The 17,198-nt window shown below is 41.8% G+C and overlaps 1 protein-coding gene across 1 annotated transcript; it reads right to left on the reverse strand.

The window, feature by feature from the left end:
* Window positions 1-9,009: 9,009 nt before the first annotated feature.
* LOC310829215 (vomeronasal type-2 receptor 26-like) lies at window positions 9,010-17,198 on the reverse strand (the record flags this gene model as incomplete). Its single annotated transcript, XM_083707451.1, has 4 exons — window positions 16,344-17,198; window positions 12,791-13,018; window positions 10,720-10,846; window positions 9,010-9,911 (listed from the first exon to the last, which is right to left on the reverse strand). Exons 1-4 carry the CDS (start codon window positions 17,178-17,180, stop codon window positions 9,010-9,012), a joined length of 2,094 nt encoding a protein of 697 aa, XP_083563577.1. The 5' UTR covers window positions 17,181-17,198.

The following is a 17,198-nucleotide window of genomic DNA, read 5'->3' on the forward strand; positions in this document are numbered from 1 at the left end:
GCCTTAAGACTGCATTAGGTGTACACTTTGGGGTAGCAAATAATGATCTTAAGAATTTTGATTGTACTGTTTCAAGGGTCTTAAGGTTGGTAGAAGGGCTAATTTGAGAGCCTACTACTTTTACTGTTCTCCTGCGGAACTGGATTGTATCTGCAGTTTGCCATAACTTCTCTGTATCTTTAATTATGTTGGGTGTGCTAAAGAGGAATAGTTATTGTACTGGCTCCTACCTGTAAGGTTTTTGTAGCTGTAACCATTTTCCCACACTAACCCAGCAGCTTATTTGACATGCCCTCCTCACTATTTTTTCCACTGGCGCCTAAAGTCTTATTTCTTTTATCCAGTAAGCAATCCCCCCCCTTTACTCAGCAGCTCAATTCAGATACCCTCCTAACTAAGCAGGAAATGATACATAACCAAAAACTGCTGGTGAGAGAGAAGCCCACTCTCCCATCAGTGACATTTGTTATATACTGTAAGTGATCTAAATTTGTGTGTAAGATGCGAGAGTTACACATTTTTTTCAGGTATTGCAGTAAAGGTAAAGGGACCCCTGAACATTAGGTCCAGTAGTGACCATCTATGGGGTTGCGGCCCTCATCTCGCTTTATTGGCCAAGGGAGCCGGCATACAGCTTCCAGGTCATGTGGCCAGCATGACTAAGCCACTTCTGGCAAACTAGAACAGCGCACGGAAATGCCATTTACGTTCCCGCAGGAGCAGTACCTATTTATCTACTTGCACTCTGACGTGCTTTCAAACTGCTAGGTTGGCAGGAGCTGGGACAGAGCAACGGAACCTCACTCCATCGGGGGATTTGAACTGACGACCTTCTGATCGGCAAGCCCTAGGCTCTGTGCTTTAAGCCACAGCGCCAACCGCGTCCCCACAGGTATTTCAATCTTCCCATTTATTCAGGTTTGTCTGTCTGTTGTTTGCTTATATTACAAATATGTACCATCTTTATTTTCCAAGAATCTCAAGGTGGTGTACATGGTTCTCCTTGCAATTTCATCTTCACCCGGAACTGACGCTGAGGAACCTGCCTCTTCTCTATGCAAGCTAATAGAGGTATTGATCATGAATGTCCTACCTGTGGAATCTTATAGATATCCAAAATAGTTGCCACATAAAAGGAGTTTTCAGAATCCAGTCCCCCAATGACCCCAGTCAGATTATTTTCAACATCACATATATAGTTAGGGACAATTTTTTCCACCATGGATAAAAGCAGCAGTGTGGCGAGATATGTGCTCCTTGCACTGATATAGCTGTCATATAAGTGGAAGCCCAAGGTGATATTGGGTAAGATGTGAGGGTCTTCATTAATCTCCTTGACTGCAAATGCCAAGGCCACAATGTGCTGGTAAAGCTTAGGCACCACCCTAGAATGAGAGTTGCAAATGTATCAGCAGGAACTTCGAAAGACGTGTTCTTTCACATATCCACAGAGTAGTTAATCATATTGAGTTCAGTGGGGTTAACTCTCAGTCTGCTCCACTATTGAATAGCTCTTATCAATAGAAGGTTCTCTCTGATGTTTATTTGAAATCTCCTTTCTTGTAAATTGAATACCCTGATTTGGAGCAAGAGAAAACAAGTGTGTTCCATCTTCCTGGTGACAGCTCTTGAGATATTTTACAATGGCTATCATTCCTCTCCTCAGTCTCATCATAGATAAACATACCAAACCCCCTCATCCATTCCTCATAAGGCTTGGTTTCCAGACCATCTTTGTTGCCCTCCTCTGCACATGTTCCAGCTTGTCAATATCCTTCTTAAATTGTGGTGAGCAGAACTGGACACAGACTTCAGGTGACCAAGGCAGAATAGAGCAGGACTATTATTTCCTTTCATCAGGACACTATACTTCTGTTGATGCAGATCCCTTGAACCTTTCCACATGTATTACTGGCAAGCCAAGTTTTCCTCATCTTAAATTTGTGTATTTGTAGGTACCGCTCTTACTTTTGTCCAAGTTTTTAAATATTATAAGCTTAATAGAATCTAGATCAGGGGTTGCTAATGTGGGGCTCATGGGATGTCGTCCCTTACATGTCGGAGGTCTTTTTCTGACACTTACAAAGTCTCTGGTGTCTCTGGTCTCTCCCTGCAGTGACTTCATTTTCATGAGTCAGTGATGGTCGTTGGAATTCACTGAATTCTATGCTTAAAAATAAGTACCTTTCAGTGCTGAAACAAAGCTTAGTCTAAGTTCAGAAAATGAAAGCATAAGGACATTCAGCTTCAGAACACATTTTTAAAAATACATTCTTACTAATACTCTAGTAGTTTAGGTAAAGTCTAGCAAAAAGGGCTGCTCAAAAGGCCTCTCCTAGACACACAAACATGCATACATTTCAGTATTCATTTCTCTATCCAGAAATGGGAATTTCTCCTATATTCTCTTAATTCACAAGACATTTGTTCCATTTTATTGCACCAGCATAAGTCCCATTCATATCTAAACTGGATTCCCCCAGGTAAAAGGGTAAACATTTGCTGCCTCACTCATTATTCTGAGGCTGCAGCTCTAGGTTTGATCATTGCTTTGATGTAATAAAATGAGTGGCTTAGTTCTTACACGAGCTCTTCAGGCAGTACTGGTGGGGGTTCCTCAGTGAATGTTGCTGGAGAGGCGAGGAAGCCACCATGGAAAACTATGCCACCAATGAGGAACTCTCCTGGCTGATGATACATGTGAAGTGGATGATGTGGACCTTGGAGCCTGCATTTTGCTATGTGAGCCTCACATACATTGTAAGAAATCAGTTCCAGCAGCAAGAACACTAAAAACACCATCCTTAATACAAAGGCAACTCTTTGTTTTATGCAGAAATTATGTTTTTTTCTGGCAATACTAGAATAGGTTTTTCCAAGATAAAAATTGTCTCATTTAAATGGTAGATTAATTTCCTGAGAGTACACAATACGGAAGTATCCAAAATTAGACTTGCTGATCCCAGACAGTATTTAAATAATTCTGGTTAAGTTGTAGTATCCTTTGTGTTATGTTGCCAGTGGCCAGAGTAAATACACAGGGATTTTTGAGGAGCAGCATATTAATTGTAGCCCTGTTAATAACCAAGCAGGATTGTAGTTGTTCATCCAATGCTCGAGATTCCCTGTGGAATTGCATAAGAAAATTGCTGAAGAAAATATTCAGAACTGTTATTTTATTTTCCCTTTCATTAGATGATAATAGACCAATGGTTTATGGGTGAAATTAGACGTTAGAAGCTCATAATAGAAGACCTTGTAGCCAATGGAGACTCCAAAATGTAGCATGGTGTAGTCAGTATCTTCGAACTTGGCTGAGTGGAGCTGGAGTCACACCAGCATCTGGCATGACTGGAATGGCTGCCCATTGCTGTTTTGGGGGGTGACAGTTGTGTCCCCTTCCTCTCAGCCTCCTTCCCCTGTGCCTTGGGAGAGCATTTTTGCTCAAAACCTCAAGGGCCAATGCCCCTGTGATTCTGGAGAGGTTGAGTTGGTGCCCCATGCCCTCTTGTATGACTCCTTTTTATAGAGCCTTGTGTAAAATCTCTCTTGATTCTGTCAGCCTCCATGAGCTAGAAACTTAGGGAGAAAAAGTATTCCTGAAATCTCTCAGACCCCACAGTTCATCCAGGTGCAGCTGAGGGTGGTCATGATTCCTAAAGTTGCTGAGCCGGACTTTCTAGCCTTTTGGGTGAATTTAATTCAGTGTCCACCTTCATTCAGTGATGCTGATATCTCTGGCTTCTTCTGCAAAATTTTATTTTTTAATTATGTATTCTGCTTCACTTTCACTAGGGCAAGGATTGGGGATGTGTGGCACTCCAGATGTTGATGGATTCCAAAACTAACCAACCCCAGCCAGTATGGAAAATGGTCAGCAATGATGAGGGCTGTAGTCTAGTACTATCTGGAGGGCTAAAAGGGGATTAAAAGCAGATAGACTTCAAACTTTACTATGAATCAGCAGCATTCTGCTGGTTGAAAGTCTGGCTGCTCCTTGAGAACACAGACATTTTGGACTTAGAAGGTTATAATAATATTTTTGGGTGGCATGCATATTTGTGGTATGACATGGCTAAATCTCACAAAGCCTTTAAAAATCATATTGTCAGGAAAGCACTATATAATGTCTGGATTAGATATAAAGACTTGCTGGAAAATAAAACCCCAAGGTGGTTGTCGCCAATGGAGGCAAAGGCTGTGAAAAGGCTCAATATGGAGTCCAAATCGCCGAAATATTGGGAAATTTTGGAACAAGAAGGGGACAAACTGAAATTGCAGAGTTTTGAGAAATTAAAAGATAAAGTGCGAGACTGGCTTCATTATTATCAAATAATGGAGGTTTATAAGATGGACAGGAAAATTGGCTTCCAGGTGGAAAAATCAAAATTGGAAACAGGATTGTTAGAATCCAATACTAAAAATTTGTCAAAAATGTATAACTTGCTGTTGAAATGGAATACACAGGATGAAACGGTGAAATCAGCCATGATTAAGTGGGCACAGGATATTGGTCATAACATTATGTTCGCTGACTGGGAAAAGTTGTGGACCACCGGGATGAAATTCACGGCATGTAATGCCTTAAGAGAGAATGTTATGAAAACGATTTATAGGTGGTACATGACCCCAGTCAAGCTTGCAAAAATTTATCACTTGCCTGACAACAAATGTTGGAAATGTAAAGAAAATGAAGGTACATTCTTTCACCTTTGGTGGACGTGCCCAAAGATTAAGGCGTTCTGGGAAATGATATATAATGAACTGAAAAAGGTATTTAAATATACCTTCCTGAAGAAACCAGAGGCCTTTCTCTTGGGCATTGTCGGCCAATTGGTGTCAAAGAAGGATAGAACATTCTTCATGTATGCTACAACAGCAGCAAGAATACTCATCGCAAAGTATTGGAAGACACAAGATCTACCCACCTTGGAAGAATGGCAGATGAAGGTGATAGATTATATGGGACTGGCGGAGATGACTGGCAGAATCCGAGACCAGGGGAGAGAGACAGCGGAAGAAGATTGGAAGAAATTCAAGGACTATCTTAAGAAATATTGTAAAATTAATGAATGTTAGAATGATGTTGGTTTAGAAATTATGTGGTTTCCAACTGTAATGGATAAGTAAAAAAGAAAAGAGAGACTAAAAATTAAATGAAAAATAAGGGAAAGGATTTGCTGAATTAACAAATTAGAAATTGGAATACAGAAAGGGGAGGTATGAGGAAGTCGGGGAAGTAAGTTATAAGAAAATAAGGGACTGAAATTATACTTGTTTTTATTTTTGTTTGTTTGTTTGTATTATTGTATTGTTTAGTTTTGTTTTTATAAAATGTTTGAAACTTTAATAAAAATCTTTAAAAAAAAATAAAAAAGCAGATAACAACAAAAGAAATAATATGTTTGCCTGTGTTTTTATATTTGCTGTTACAGATAGGTAGCCGTGTTGGTCTGCCATAGTCAAAACAAAAAAAATTCCTTCCAGTAGCACCTTAAAGACCAACTAAGTCATTTCTTGGTATGAGCTTTTGTGTGCATGCACACTTCTTCAGATACACTGAAACAGAAGTTTCCAGACCCTTCTATATAGTGAGAAGGTGGGGAGGGGTATTACTCAGAAGGGTGGTGGGAATGGGTGGTTGGCAGATAGCTGTGATGAGCCTGTTGACGACTCTTAACGACTGCAATAGGTCTTACAGGGAGAAGCAAGGGGTGAAAAGGTGAAAAATGGCTTTGTCATTTATAATGAGATAAGAATCCAAGGTCTTTGTTCAGGCCAGGTTTCTCCATGGTTTTAAGTTTGGTGATAAGTTGTAATTCAGCAGCTTCTCTTTCCAGTCTATTTCTGAAATTCCTTTGTAGTAAAACAGCTACTTTGAGATCTTGTATAGAATGTCCTGGGAGATTGAAGTGTTCTCCTACTGGTTTCTCTGTCTTGTGATTCCTGATGTCCGATTTATGTCCGTTTATTCTTTGGCGTAAGGTCTGGCCTGTTTGTCCAATTTAGAGAGCTGAAGGACACTGTTGGCATTTGATGGCATACACAATGTTAGACGATGAGCAATTAAATAGTCCCGAGATGGTATGTGTGATGTTGGTGGGGGCAGTAATGGTGTTGTCCGGGTGTATGTGGCAGCAAAGTTGGCATCTGGGTTTATTGCAGGCTCTGGTGCCAGTGTCCATGTTAGGTCTGGTTGTAGTATTATTGTGGGTTAGGAGTTGTTTAAGACTGGGTGGCTGTCTGTAGGCAATGAAAGGTCTTCCTCCCAGAGCTTGAGAAAGAGAACTGTCATTGTCCAGGAGTGGTTGTAGATCTCTGATGATGCGTTGTACTGTTTTAACTTGGGAGCTGTATGTGATGACTAGAGGTGTTCTGTTATTTTCTTTTTTGGGTCTGTCTTGCAGCAAGTTCTCTCTGGGTATCAGTCTGGCTCTGTTGATCTGTTGTCTAACTTCATCTGTTGGGTATTTTAGTTCTAAAAAGGTTTGCTGTAGGTCTCTTAGGTGAGAGTCTCTGTCTGTAGAATTGGAACAGATGCGGCTGTAACGTAGTGCCTGGCTATATACAATGGACTGTTTGGTATGTTTGGGATGGTAGCTAGAGGCATGTAGATATGTTTGTCGGTCAGTTGGTTTACGGTATAAGGTGGTGTCTATGTGCCCATCCTGTATTTTTATAGTAGTGTCCAAAAAATGTATTTCTTGCATAGATTGATTCATAGTTAGGTTGATTGTGGGGTGAAAATCATTGAATTTCTGGTGGAAGGTGTTCAGGGTCTGTTGACCATGTGTCCAGATGATAAAAATATCGTCAATGTATCGCAGGTACAAGAGAGGTTTGAGTGGGTAGGAGTTTAGGAAACGTTGTTCTAAATCTGCCATGAAGATGTTGGCATACTGTGGGGCCATGCGGGTGCCCATTGCTGTGCCGCTGATCTGAAGGAACAGGTCATCACCGAATTTGAAGTTCTTGTGGGTAAGGACAAATTGGCAGAGTTTGGTGGCAAAGTCCGCTGTGGTTTTATCTGAAATGGTGCTCCTTATAGCTTGTAAACCATTGTTGTGTGGGATGTTGGTATACAGAGATTCCACATCCATAGTAGCTAGTATAGTATTGTTGGGAAGATTATTTAAAGATTGTATTTTCCTCAGAAAATCTGTGGTGTCACGTACATAGCTGGGAGCACTGATGGCATATGGTTTCAGAACAGAGTCCATATAACCGGAGACACCCACTGTAATAGTGCCAATACCTGAAATGATGGGGCATCCTGGCTTTCCTGGTTTGTGTATTTTAGGTAGAAGATAGAAAGTTCCTGGTCGAGGTTCTGTTGGTGTGTTAGTGAGGATCTGTTATTGGATGTGTGGGGGTAGCTCCTTAACATTCTTGTTCAGTTCTTTTTTGTATTCTTGTGTGGGGTCTGAGTCCAATTTTATGTAAAAGGCGGTACTGGAAAGTTGTCTGTGAGCCTCCTGAATGTAGTCAGTTTTGTTCATGATGACGACAGCTCCACCTTTGTCCATGGAGAAACCTGGCCTGAACAAAGACCTTGGATTCTTATCTCATTATACATGACAAAGCCATTTTTCACCTTTTCACCCCTTGCTTCTCCCTGTAAGACCTATTGCAGTCGTTAAGAGTCGTCAACAGGCTCATCACAGCTATCTGCCAACCACCCATTCCCACCACCCTTCTGAGTAATACCCCTCCCCAACTTCTCACTATATAGAAGGGTCTGGAAACTTCTGTTTCAGTGTATCTGAAGAAGTCTGCATGCACACGAAAGCTCATACCAAGAAATGACTTAGTTGGTCTTTAAGGTGCTACTGGAAGGAATTTTTTTTGTTTTATATTTGCTGTAAACCACTCAAAGGGGCCGGGGAAAGCCAGGTGGGTGGGTTATAAATAATAAAATTATTCTTATTCTTCTTATTATTATTATTAGTCTTACTTCCATTTCTGTCTCCACTTGAATACCCTGGACCTTCTACAAGGAGGACATAATCTTACAGACAATACTTAACAAGCATAGTCCACAGATGTCGAAACAGAAATAAATCTTTTAAGGTTTAATGGTTTACTTGCATTCTCCATTCATCATGGTTAGATCTAATCAATTTTATCTGCTCATCAAACATTTGATGAAGGGTGCCAACAGTCAGTGGAATATCCAACAATATAATTGTCACATATATGATATGTATATGTATTAAGTATAGAGTGTTCTGATACATGACATGTTTTGGTGAAATAAAGCTTTTCAATTGTGGCTCTCCATCTGCAAATGTGTTGCGCAGTGAGGACTTTTCCAAGGACCAGAGGGCAGAATTCATTTACATTTTCTTATCTAGGACTCTGAATTTCTCCAACGAGACATGATTCAGAAAAAAATCTTTGGAGGGAGGGGAACCCAATTCAATGGGGCATATGTTATCTCACAGTACATTGGGGAGAGTGCATTTCCAGTTGGGTACGGCTTGAAGGTTTCCCACAGGTATCTGGTTGGTCAGTGAGAGTTCAAGCTGCTGGACCAGATGGGCCATTGGCCTGATTTAAGATGATCATCTTCCATTTATACGATCTTGGTTATGGATAGGTTGATGGTGAAATATGACTGTAAGCAGTACAGAACAATAATTCATAAATGAGTACTCGTATATTCCATGGCCACAATTGTACAGTTTCACAGATCCTATTAGGTTGAAAGCTGTAAGACAACTTTGATCATTCAGAATTAAGGACAGATAAAGATTTCCTTGCATATATTTTGACAAGAATTGTTCTGAGTCTTCTTGTCAGCACATGCTACAAGAGAATAATGAATGTGTAAAGGTATGGTTGTTTTCTTCAAAGCAAATAAGTCAAATTTACAAATGAATTTTCAACTATGGGAATTTGGACTCTAGAAAAAATTATAAAAGGCAGCAGCTGTACTTATATTTCCAAATATTCTACTGTACACACAGAAAAGCACAAAAGACAGCAAAGGGCTGGTTTAGTATTTCTTTAATTATTATTCCTTATTAGCTGTTCTCTATTGTTCAGCTCAGGCCTCAGAATAATTATATAACATTTGGGGGAAAAGATGCAACCCAGCAACCCACCACCGGAGGCTAAGATAGAGAAGATCTCCACAGCTACCATGTATTTTCCCTTGGTGCTCAGGTAGGAAGGAATAAAGGACAGCCAAACACTGCAGAAGACCAACATGCTGAAAGTGATAAACTTGGCTTCGTTGAAACTGTCTGGTAACTTTCTGGCAAGGAAAGCCACAGCAAAATTTAAAGTTGCCAGGGAGCTCATGTAGATGAGGACACAGTAAAACATTGTTACAGACCCTTCATTACATTCTAGTATTATTTCTTCTGTCATTGAGTACATATCCACATCTGGGTATGGGGGTGAAGTTGCCAGCCACACAGTACATATCCCTGCTTGAACTATGGAGCAGAAAAGGAGAATGGAGTGGCCTAGTCCTTTCCCCACCCATTTCCTCATCCTGGATTCTGGTTTTGTAGCCATGAAGGCCAAAACTACCATGAAGGTTTTTGCCAGGACACAAGAAACAGCGGTTGAGAAGATGATACCAAAAGCTGGTTGCCGGAGGAGACATGTGACCTTGTCAGGTCGGCCAATGAAGAGCAATGCACAAAGGAAGCAGAGCAAGAGAGAGATGAGGAGAGTGTAGGTGAGGTTTCGGTTGTTTGCAATGACCATGGGTGTGTTGTGGTGTTTCATAAATATACCTAGTACCAGAGCTGTGATCAAGGAAAGGAAAAAAGAGAAAGAGGCCAAACTGATGCCCAAAGGTTCTTCATAAGACAAGAAGCTTATATTCTTGGGTAGACATGCATTCCGGTTCTTGCTTGGATAGTCATTGTCTGGGCATTTATAACAGTCATTCATATCTGGAAAAAATAAGGATATGGTCCTTAGCTCATTTAATGCCTGCTTGCTGAAATGCTTACTTTCTGTCTGAGAAGAAAAGAGCTCAGCTCAAAATAAAACATATGTCCAGTACTCTGTTATGTGGTTCAGAGTGATGTCATCCTATAATCAACACAGGCAAGGCCATTCCTCCTCATGATATTTAAATGTATCATCACACTAGCTTGAGTGCAGCTTATGTAAGTCGGAAGGAGTGACAAGGACCAGTCTGGATACGATTTGAACCACATACCACCTAGCTACTCTCAATGCAAGTTTATTCTCATTTGATTAACATATTCCAACTCTCTCTCTAAATTTTGACCCTGTATACCCACATCGTTAGCCTGTATGCTGAGATTAAGCTCTGATGGCCTTTTGTCAGTTCTCCCATTGCAAGATGTGAGGTTACAGGGAACGGGGCACAGGGCCTCCTTTGTAGTGGCGCCCACCCTAAGAATGTCTGACCATCAGATGTCAAGGAAATAAACAACAATCTGACTTTTAGAAGACACCTGACGGCAGCCCTATATAGGGAAGCCCTTAATGTTTGAAGTTTTACTGTGGTTGATGTTTTGATTTGTTGGAAGCTGCCCAGCATGGCTGGAGCAACCCAGTCACATAGACTGTATATAAATTATTGTTACTACTGCTACTACCACCAATATCTGAAGGACAATGAGGCAGGGACACACATACAATAACTTCTATCTTCTTTTGAAACTTAACCTCAGCCATCCTGACACCTTTCAATCAAATGGACCCATTTAATCAAGGTCTTTCCCTTACCATCCTGGTTTGCAATCTTCCCCTCTGGACATGGGATGCAATCATAGCAGCAAGGGGGCTGTCCCTCCTTCACTTTCTTGCTGGATCCTGGAAGACATCTCTCAGTACAGACAGAAAGAGGCTGAGTCTAATCCATAAACGAAAGAGCAGAAGAATCATCGAGAGAATAATGAGTTCAGAATGTTTCAGGTTCTAAGGCTCTTCTCTATGTTTCTAAACTGACACAGAATGCCTCCACCAAGAGGAATTGCTACTTTTCTTTTCAGTAGTAGTAATGTTTGGCGTGATGTAATATCTCCTCTATTGCTCTGGGTTGCACAGGCACACTTTGAAGTTACTCTAGTGTCCCTGTTAATCTTGTTATAATTGTTACTTCTTAGTATGTTGTCCACTAGGTAGACATCTCTAAAATTGATTTGGTGTCGGTGGCTAAACCTATTCTTGGACCCATCAGATGCTGTTCCTTATAGTTCCAAATAAGGGGTTTTTGATGAATGTGTTCTTTATGAGTTCTCATACCTTTGCTCTCAGCCCCCTCCTTCACTTTCTGTATCTTCACCACTTTTCCTGCTTCCACCTCTTCCACTGGCTCCCTTAGAAGACTAGTGGTATCCTGAACCTGCTGCTGCTGTCTGTTTTCACTTTTTTCCTCCTTTTCCCAACCACTTCATTTATCCACTTTTCTCGCAAAAAGGCAAAATCGTGGGGCTTATCAATTCATACATAGTCTTTCACTCAGTTCAAAACCAGCATTTAATATTTATAAAGAAATCCCAATTTCTTTGGTTTATTTTGCAATAATTTTCTTTATATACTTAGGATTCCGGTTGCAATCTTTCAGAGGGGAAGAAAAAGAACCCATTTTATTATTCCAACTGACCTCCTGTGTGATGTAAAAATCACATTTGCGTGGATGAAGCTTGTGTTGGGGGTCTGTGAAGGGTTGGGATTAGGGTGAGACAACCTAGCTTTTGCTATTTTCGTTTCAATCAGATTCCCCAAGGTAAGTTTACACTATTAGTCTTGCTTATCTGTAAAGGTAAAGGTAAAGGTACCCCTGCCCGTACGGGCCAGTCTTGCCAGACTCTGGGGTTGTGCGCCCATCTCACTCAAGAGGCCAGGGGCCAGCGCTGTCCGAAGACACTTCCGGGTCACGTGGCCAGCGTGACATCGCTGCTCTGGCGAGCCAGAGCTGCACACGGAAACGCCGTTTACCTTCCCGCTAGAAAGCGGTCCCTATTTATCTACTTGCACCTGAGGGTGCTTTCGAACTGCTAGGTTGGCAGGCGCTGGGACCGAGCAACGGGAGCGCACCCCGCTGCGGGGATTCGAACCGCCGACCTTTCGATCAGCAAGCCCTAGGCGCTGAGGCTTTTACCCACAGCGCCACCCGCGTCCCTTTTGCTTAACTGTAGTTTATAGTAAAAGGGTTCTTCTGTTTTGTAACCTCCTTAATGAAATATTTGCCTTTATTCCTTGTTCAAATAGAGGGCTGCCTTTAGATGTCTTCTAAAAAGTTGTGTTGGTCTTTTATCTCCTTGACATCTGGAGGGAGGGTGTTCCACAGGGAACACTGTTTTATGGATATACATGGCGAATTGGCTTGTTTATTCATAAAGCACTTTATCCAAACCTTTAAGCCTGGGATTCCCATGGCAACCTCATACAGCTCATTGGTGCACGCCCAGGCCCTCTCCTCTACCATTTTCAATTATTTTTGTTAATGTAATGAATTTTGCATTTTAAACTGAAGATGGAGCCAAAGTGACTGTAGAGTGGCATCTAGTGGCACCTTAACCTTTCTCCAGAATGTTTCTGGATCCCACATGGGGCCTATAGAGAAGATAGAGGGAGCAGACAAGCTAGAGACATAAGTTACATAGAAGCAGTGGTGGGCTTACCTGCCCCTCCCCAATATTTGTTGTTAACCCTGTTGTTAACCCTGCTTTGGCCATCCACTAATCAGTAACTTGCAGTTCAAAAGACAGTGACTAGAAAGGCAGGGGGATAAATATTGCGTAAGCTATATTGAATCTCTTCTGAATTACGGTAGATAAGAATGTGGACCTACCTGATTAAACCATCTATGCCATATTATGGCGTCTTCATCAAGGGTTAATTTTTGGTCTGGAGGAGCTTGTGGGTCTATCCTCCCAACTCTCACTCTGTGCAAACTTTGGTTGGGAAATATGATGCAGTTGACAATGTCCAAGCTAGATGCTGCCTCTCCATTCTGGTTGATGAAGACCACATCTCCTGCAGTATTGTTAAATGAGATACTTCTCAGAAAGTGATGGAGCTAGATTGAAAACAGAAAAGACAGGTATTTAGAAAAGACTACAGTCTAATACAGGGCCGTGCAACATTTTTTCCTGTGTGCAGAGCATTCAGCGAATGGTGGGTGGTGATTTAGGCAACTGTGAGTGGAGTCAGGTCCAAGCATGGAGAGAGCCAACCCATTTTCTTTCACAAGTATGCCAGTCTCCTTTTCTTACCCAAATTATTGATAGTCTCTTTCTCCCTGTCTACCTCCGCTTCGACTGTTTAATGTTATGGAATGGGGAATTGGAGCAAAATATTAAATTCCATGTTCAATTTCTTGAGTCTAACTGATGATGTCATAACTTCACAATATACCGTGATTTTTTAAAAATGGTGACAGAAGTTTTCAGTCCTGCCAATTTTTGTTATTTTAAACAATGTATTGGAAAACTTTGATGCTATCTAAGCCTTGTAATGCTGGATTCAGCTGATACTACTGTCGTTAATGCATGACTGACTAGGCTAAAGGCCCACAGACATTACCCCCCAGTCACCTCAGAACAAATTGTAGGAAAATATGAGAAGTGTGAAGGAATCATGCTTATTCTCTGATACGAGGAATAAACATCTTCACTTTTTGTGGCTTCCTGTTGGGCATATCTTAAGGACAAACCTCCTTTCATCCCAAGTTCATTTTTTGTACTGAGAATATGTGACTTGTATGATCAAGTTGGCTGTGGCTTTGTGCTTCTTCACCTGGTCTTTAGGATTACTTTATTTTGTGTTACCTTTAAGACTTAGAAGAAATATCCACAGGAATTGCTCTGTTGCTAAGAAATGTCTTTGCAGTGTGTAAAACAGAGGTCATTCCTAGACTGTTTGAAACTATAACAGAGGGCAACAACTTTAGTGTTGTCTCCAACTATGCTTTCCTCAGACCCATTTTAAATAAGGAACCTAAATAATATTACAAGTTTCACTAGGAAAGGACAAATTTTACCAAGGAAATTCAGGGTATACTGTGGTACCTCAGGTTAAGTACTTAATTTGTTCTGGAGCAAACAAATTACACTATGAAGCCACAATTTCTTCTTGGCTTACTAATTGTGGTTTGTTTGAGCAAACCAAACCAAATTCACCGGCTTGGATTTATCACAAAGTCAAGGACCATGGTTTTTTTACTCATCCTAGCAGAGGAGTGAGGCTGGAGCAATCTCCACATTCATTATAAACTTTATTATGACGTGCAAACTGGACATTTGTTTCTCAGTAGGAGATGCCTATTCTCAGTTTTCAGAAGAAAGGAAATCACACCTATGCTTTTTCTGTTACATTTTGGAAGTAAAAATTCCCCACCCTTTTCTTTTTTAGCTCATTGTTTTTGATTACAGTGGTACGTCGGGTTACAGATGCTTCAGGTTACAGACTCTGTTAACCCAGAAATAGTACCTCAGGTTAAGAACTTTGCTTCAGAATGAGAACAGAAATCTTGCGGCGGCAGCGGTGCAGCAGCAGTGGGAGGCCCCATTAGGTAAAGTGGTACCTCAGGTTAAGAACGGATCTCCAGAAAAAATTAAGTTCTTAACCCAGGTACCACTGTACTGGCTTTTGCAAAGTAGCTGTAGAAATGTACCAAACGTTTTCTGGCACATTATGAGTTGAAACAAGTGTTATCAAACAAAATATTTGTAAATATGATGCAAATGATTTCTGAGAGATGTGATTTATTTTTCAATATGCCTAAAGGTAAAGGTAAAGGGACCCCTGAACATTAGGTCCAGTCATGACAGACTCTGGGGTGCGGCGCTCATCTCGCTTTATTGGCTGAGGGAGCCGGTGTACAGCTTCCGGGTCATGTGGCCAGCATGACTAAGCCGCTTCTGGCGAACCAGAGCAGCGCACGGAAACACCGTTTACCTTCCCGCCGGAGTGGTACCTATTTATCTACTTGCACTTTGATGTGCTTTTGAACTGCTAGGTTGGCAAGAGCAGGGACCGAGCAACGGGAGCTCACCCCGTCGTGGGTATTCGAAACCCAGGACCTTCTGATCGGCAAGTCCTAGGCTCTGTGGTTTAACCCACAGCACTACCCGTATCCCAGATCTCAAGCCCTTCTTCCCCACACTCCCTTTTCCATCTTTCCCTTTCTCCTTCTCCATGAGACACAGTGTTGTGCAGTCACCTGCTCTGAGGAAGGATTTAGTGGATATGGGCTAGAGAGAATGCCGAACCTTTCTATTGACTATAACCACTACTTCCTTTCTGTGAATGCAGATCTAAATGGGCTGTAAAGCTTCTCTCATACAAATGCTTTCTCCTCAAATACAGGGCAGTAACCACTCAAAATAGGACACAACCATCATTTCCCTTTCCTCTGGGGGTATACTGCAATTACGTAGTCCAGATTTGCAAGCGGCACAATATGAGGGGAACCATCTAGGAAACCATCATAACAATGCCTTCTTCTCTGTCAGCAGAATTATAGATTCATTTCTGGACGCTGCCCAAATGTTTGAACTCTGAGAGGAAAGACTAAGGTGACAGCATTTTGTGAACCCATACATATTCAACAGAGTGGGGGGCGGGTGCCCAGTGCCATATAATATTAGCAAAATAAAACCGTAATCCTCAGAAGGATGTGCCAGACTGAAGACTGTTGGGAGAACCCACCTGGCTATCAGCAGCCCCCTCCTCCATTTCTCTGAGCGTCCTCCGGTGTGCATTGCTCTGGAAAAGGCACCCCCTCCCTCTCCATGGCACTCCAACAGCATAAACCAGCTTGGTTTATGCACACTGGTCTTCTGGCTTAACACAGCAAGAAGAATGAAGCATCATAGTTATAAACGACTCTTTATTTACACTATATTACATGGACATGGACTCTCTCTCATCCAGCTCCAAGAGAAAACAGGCAAACATGAAAGTACATCACATAATACATACAGATAGGGCTTTATCCAGTTCTCACACTTCCTCACAAAAAGACTGTGTGATTTGCACTAATCACAAAATGCAGCCTCGGAGGAGTGAAATTGCTGGAAGCGTGAGAAAGAAGGCTACCTGCAGAAGAATTGCAGGAAAGGCCAGAAGCCCAAGAGCTCTGGGGTAGGAGGGACCAGTGGCAAGAATCGTACCAAGCCTAGCTCTACCCAGACACATGCTTTGATCACACCAAGACCTCCCCAACTATCCAGAATGAAGCATCTTTCCCTAGTGCATCCCTTTCATGAAGATAAGACGTTGGAGAGGGGGGATGATAGGTCAACTGTGATGTCATGCACACCCCCTCCCCCAGTGTTGGGCACAATTCTGATTATGAGGAAGCAACAGAGCTCTCACTCTTGAGGATGTACAAACTTTACCTGCCAAAACTGCGGATTCAGTTTCTTCCCTCTTGATCCATACACCATTCCTCTGTGTCTGAGTCTGGATGTGGACATGGCATGTAAAGCATGGGCCATGGCATAAACAGCACAGTGGATGCTGTAACTGTGGCCTGTCATGCTCATTTCAAAAAATGATCCAGGAAGGTTCTCCAGCTTCTCTTCTCCGGTGCAAATATTCCCCTCCACCTTGTCTGTAGTGATATCTGGAAATACACATTCAAAGGCCTGTTGCCAGAAATCCCTGATAAAACCGTCCCCATCTGTGCTGGAAGGGTTTCTGTGCACAACATACTGATGAAATCCTGGTGGGTTTCTGAAGTGAATTTCAAAGGCTATAGCACCATTGAATACTCCTGAATCCCAATTCCTTTGAAAGACAAATGAAGCAAACTCAACCTGGGCCGTTACTATCCATACTTTACTTTTTACATTATTAATCAAGTCATCATGTTTTGATAGGTATGGAAGCCATCTAAAATTTGCCATGGAATAAGACTCTCCAGAGGTCACCACTACGTTAGCTTTGCTGCTAAAGATTTTGTCTCGTATATTGGCCGCCTGTTCTAGCAAGCCATACATTTCAGAAATAAAACTAAAATCGGGGATTCTTTCTATGAATGCAAAGCAGACACCACTGTTGGTAAACATGGGGGAAATAGTTTGCACAAATCTTTCTCCATTCTCATTGTCTGTTGCAATGACTCCAATCCACGTCCACCTGAAATGCAGAAGCAAAGAGAGAATTCCCTCATACTGAAGGGCTTCCGAGGCTGCCATCTGGTAGAAGGGAAGCCCTGGGCTTTTATCATTCATCACTGGAGCGGAGCCATA

The sequence above is a fragment of the Podarcis gaigeae genome, assembly GCF_964106915.1.
Source record: "Podarcis gaigeae genome assembly, chromosome: 13".
In the NCBI taxonomy this organism is placed as follows: domain Eukaryota; kingdom Metazoa; phylum Chordata; class Lepidosauria; order Squamata; family Lacertidae; genus Podarcis; species Podarcis gaigeae.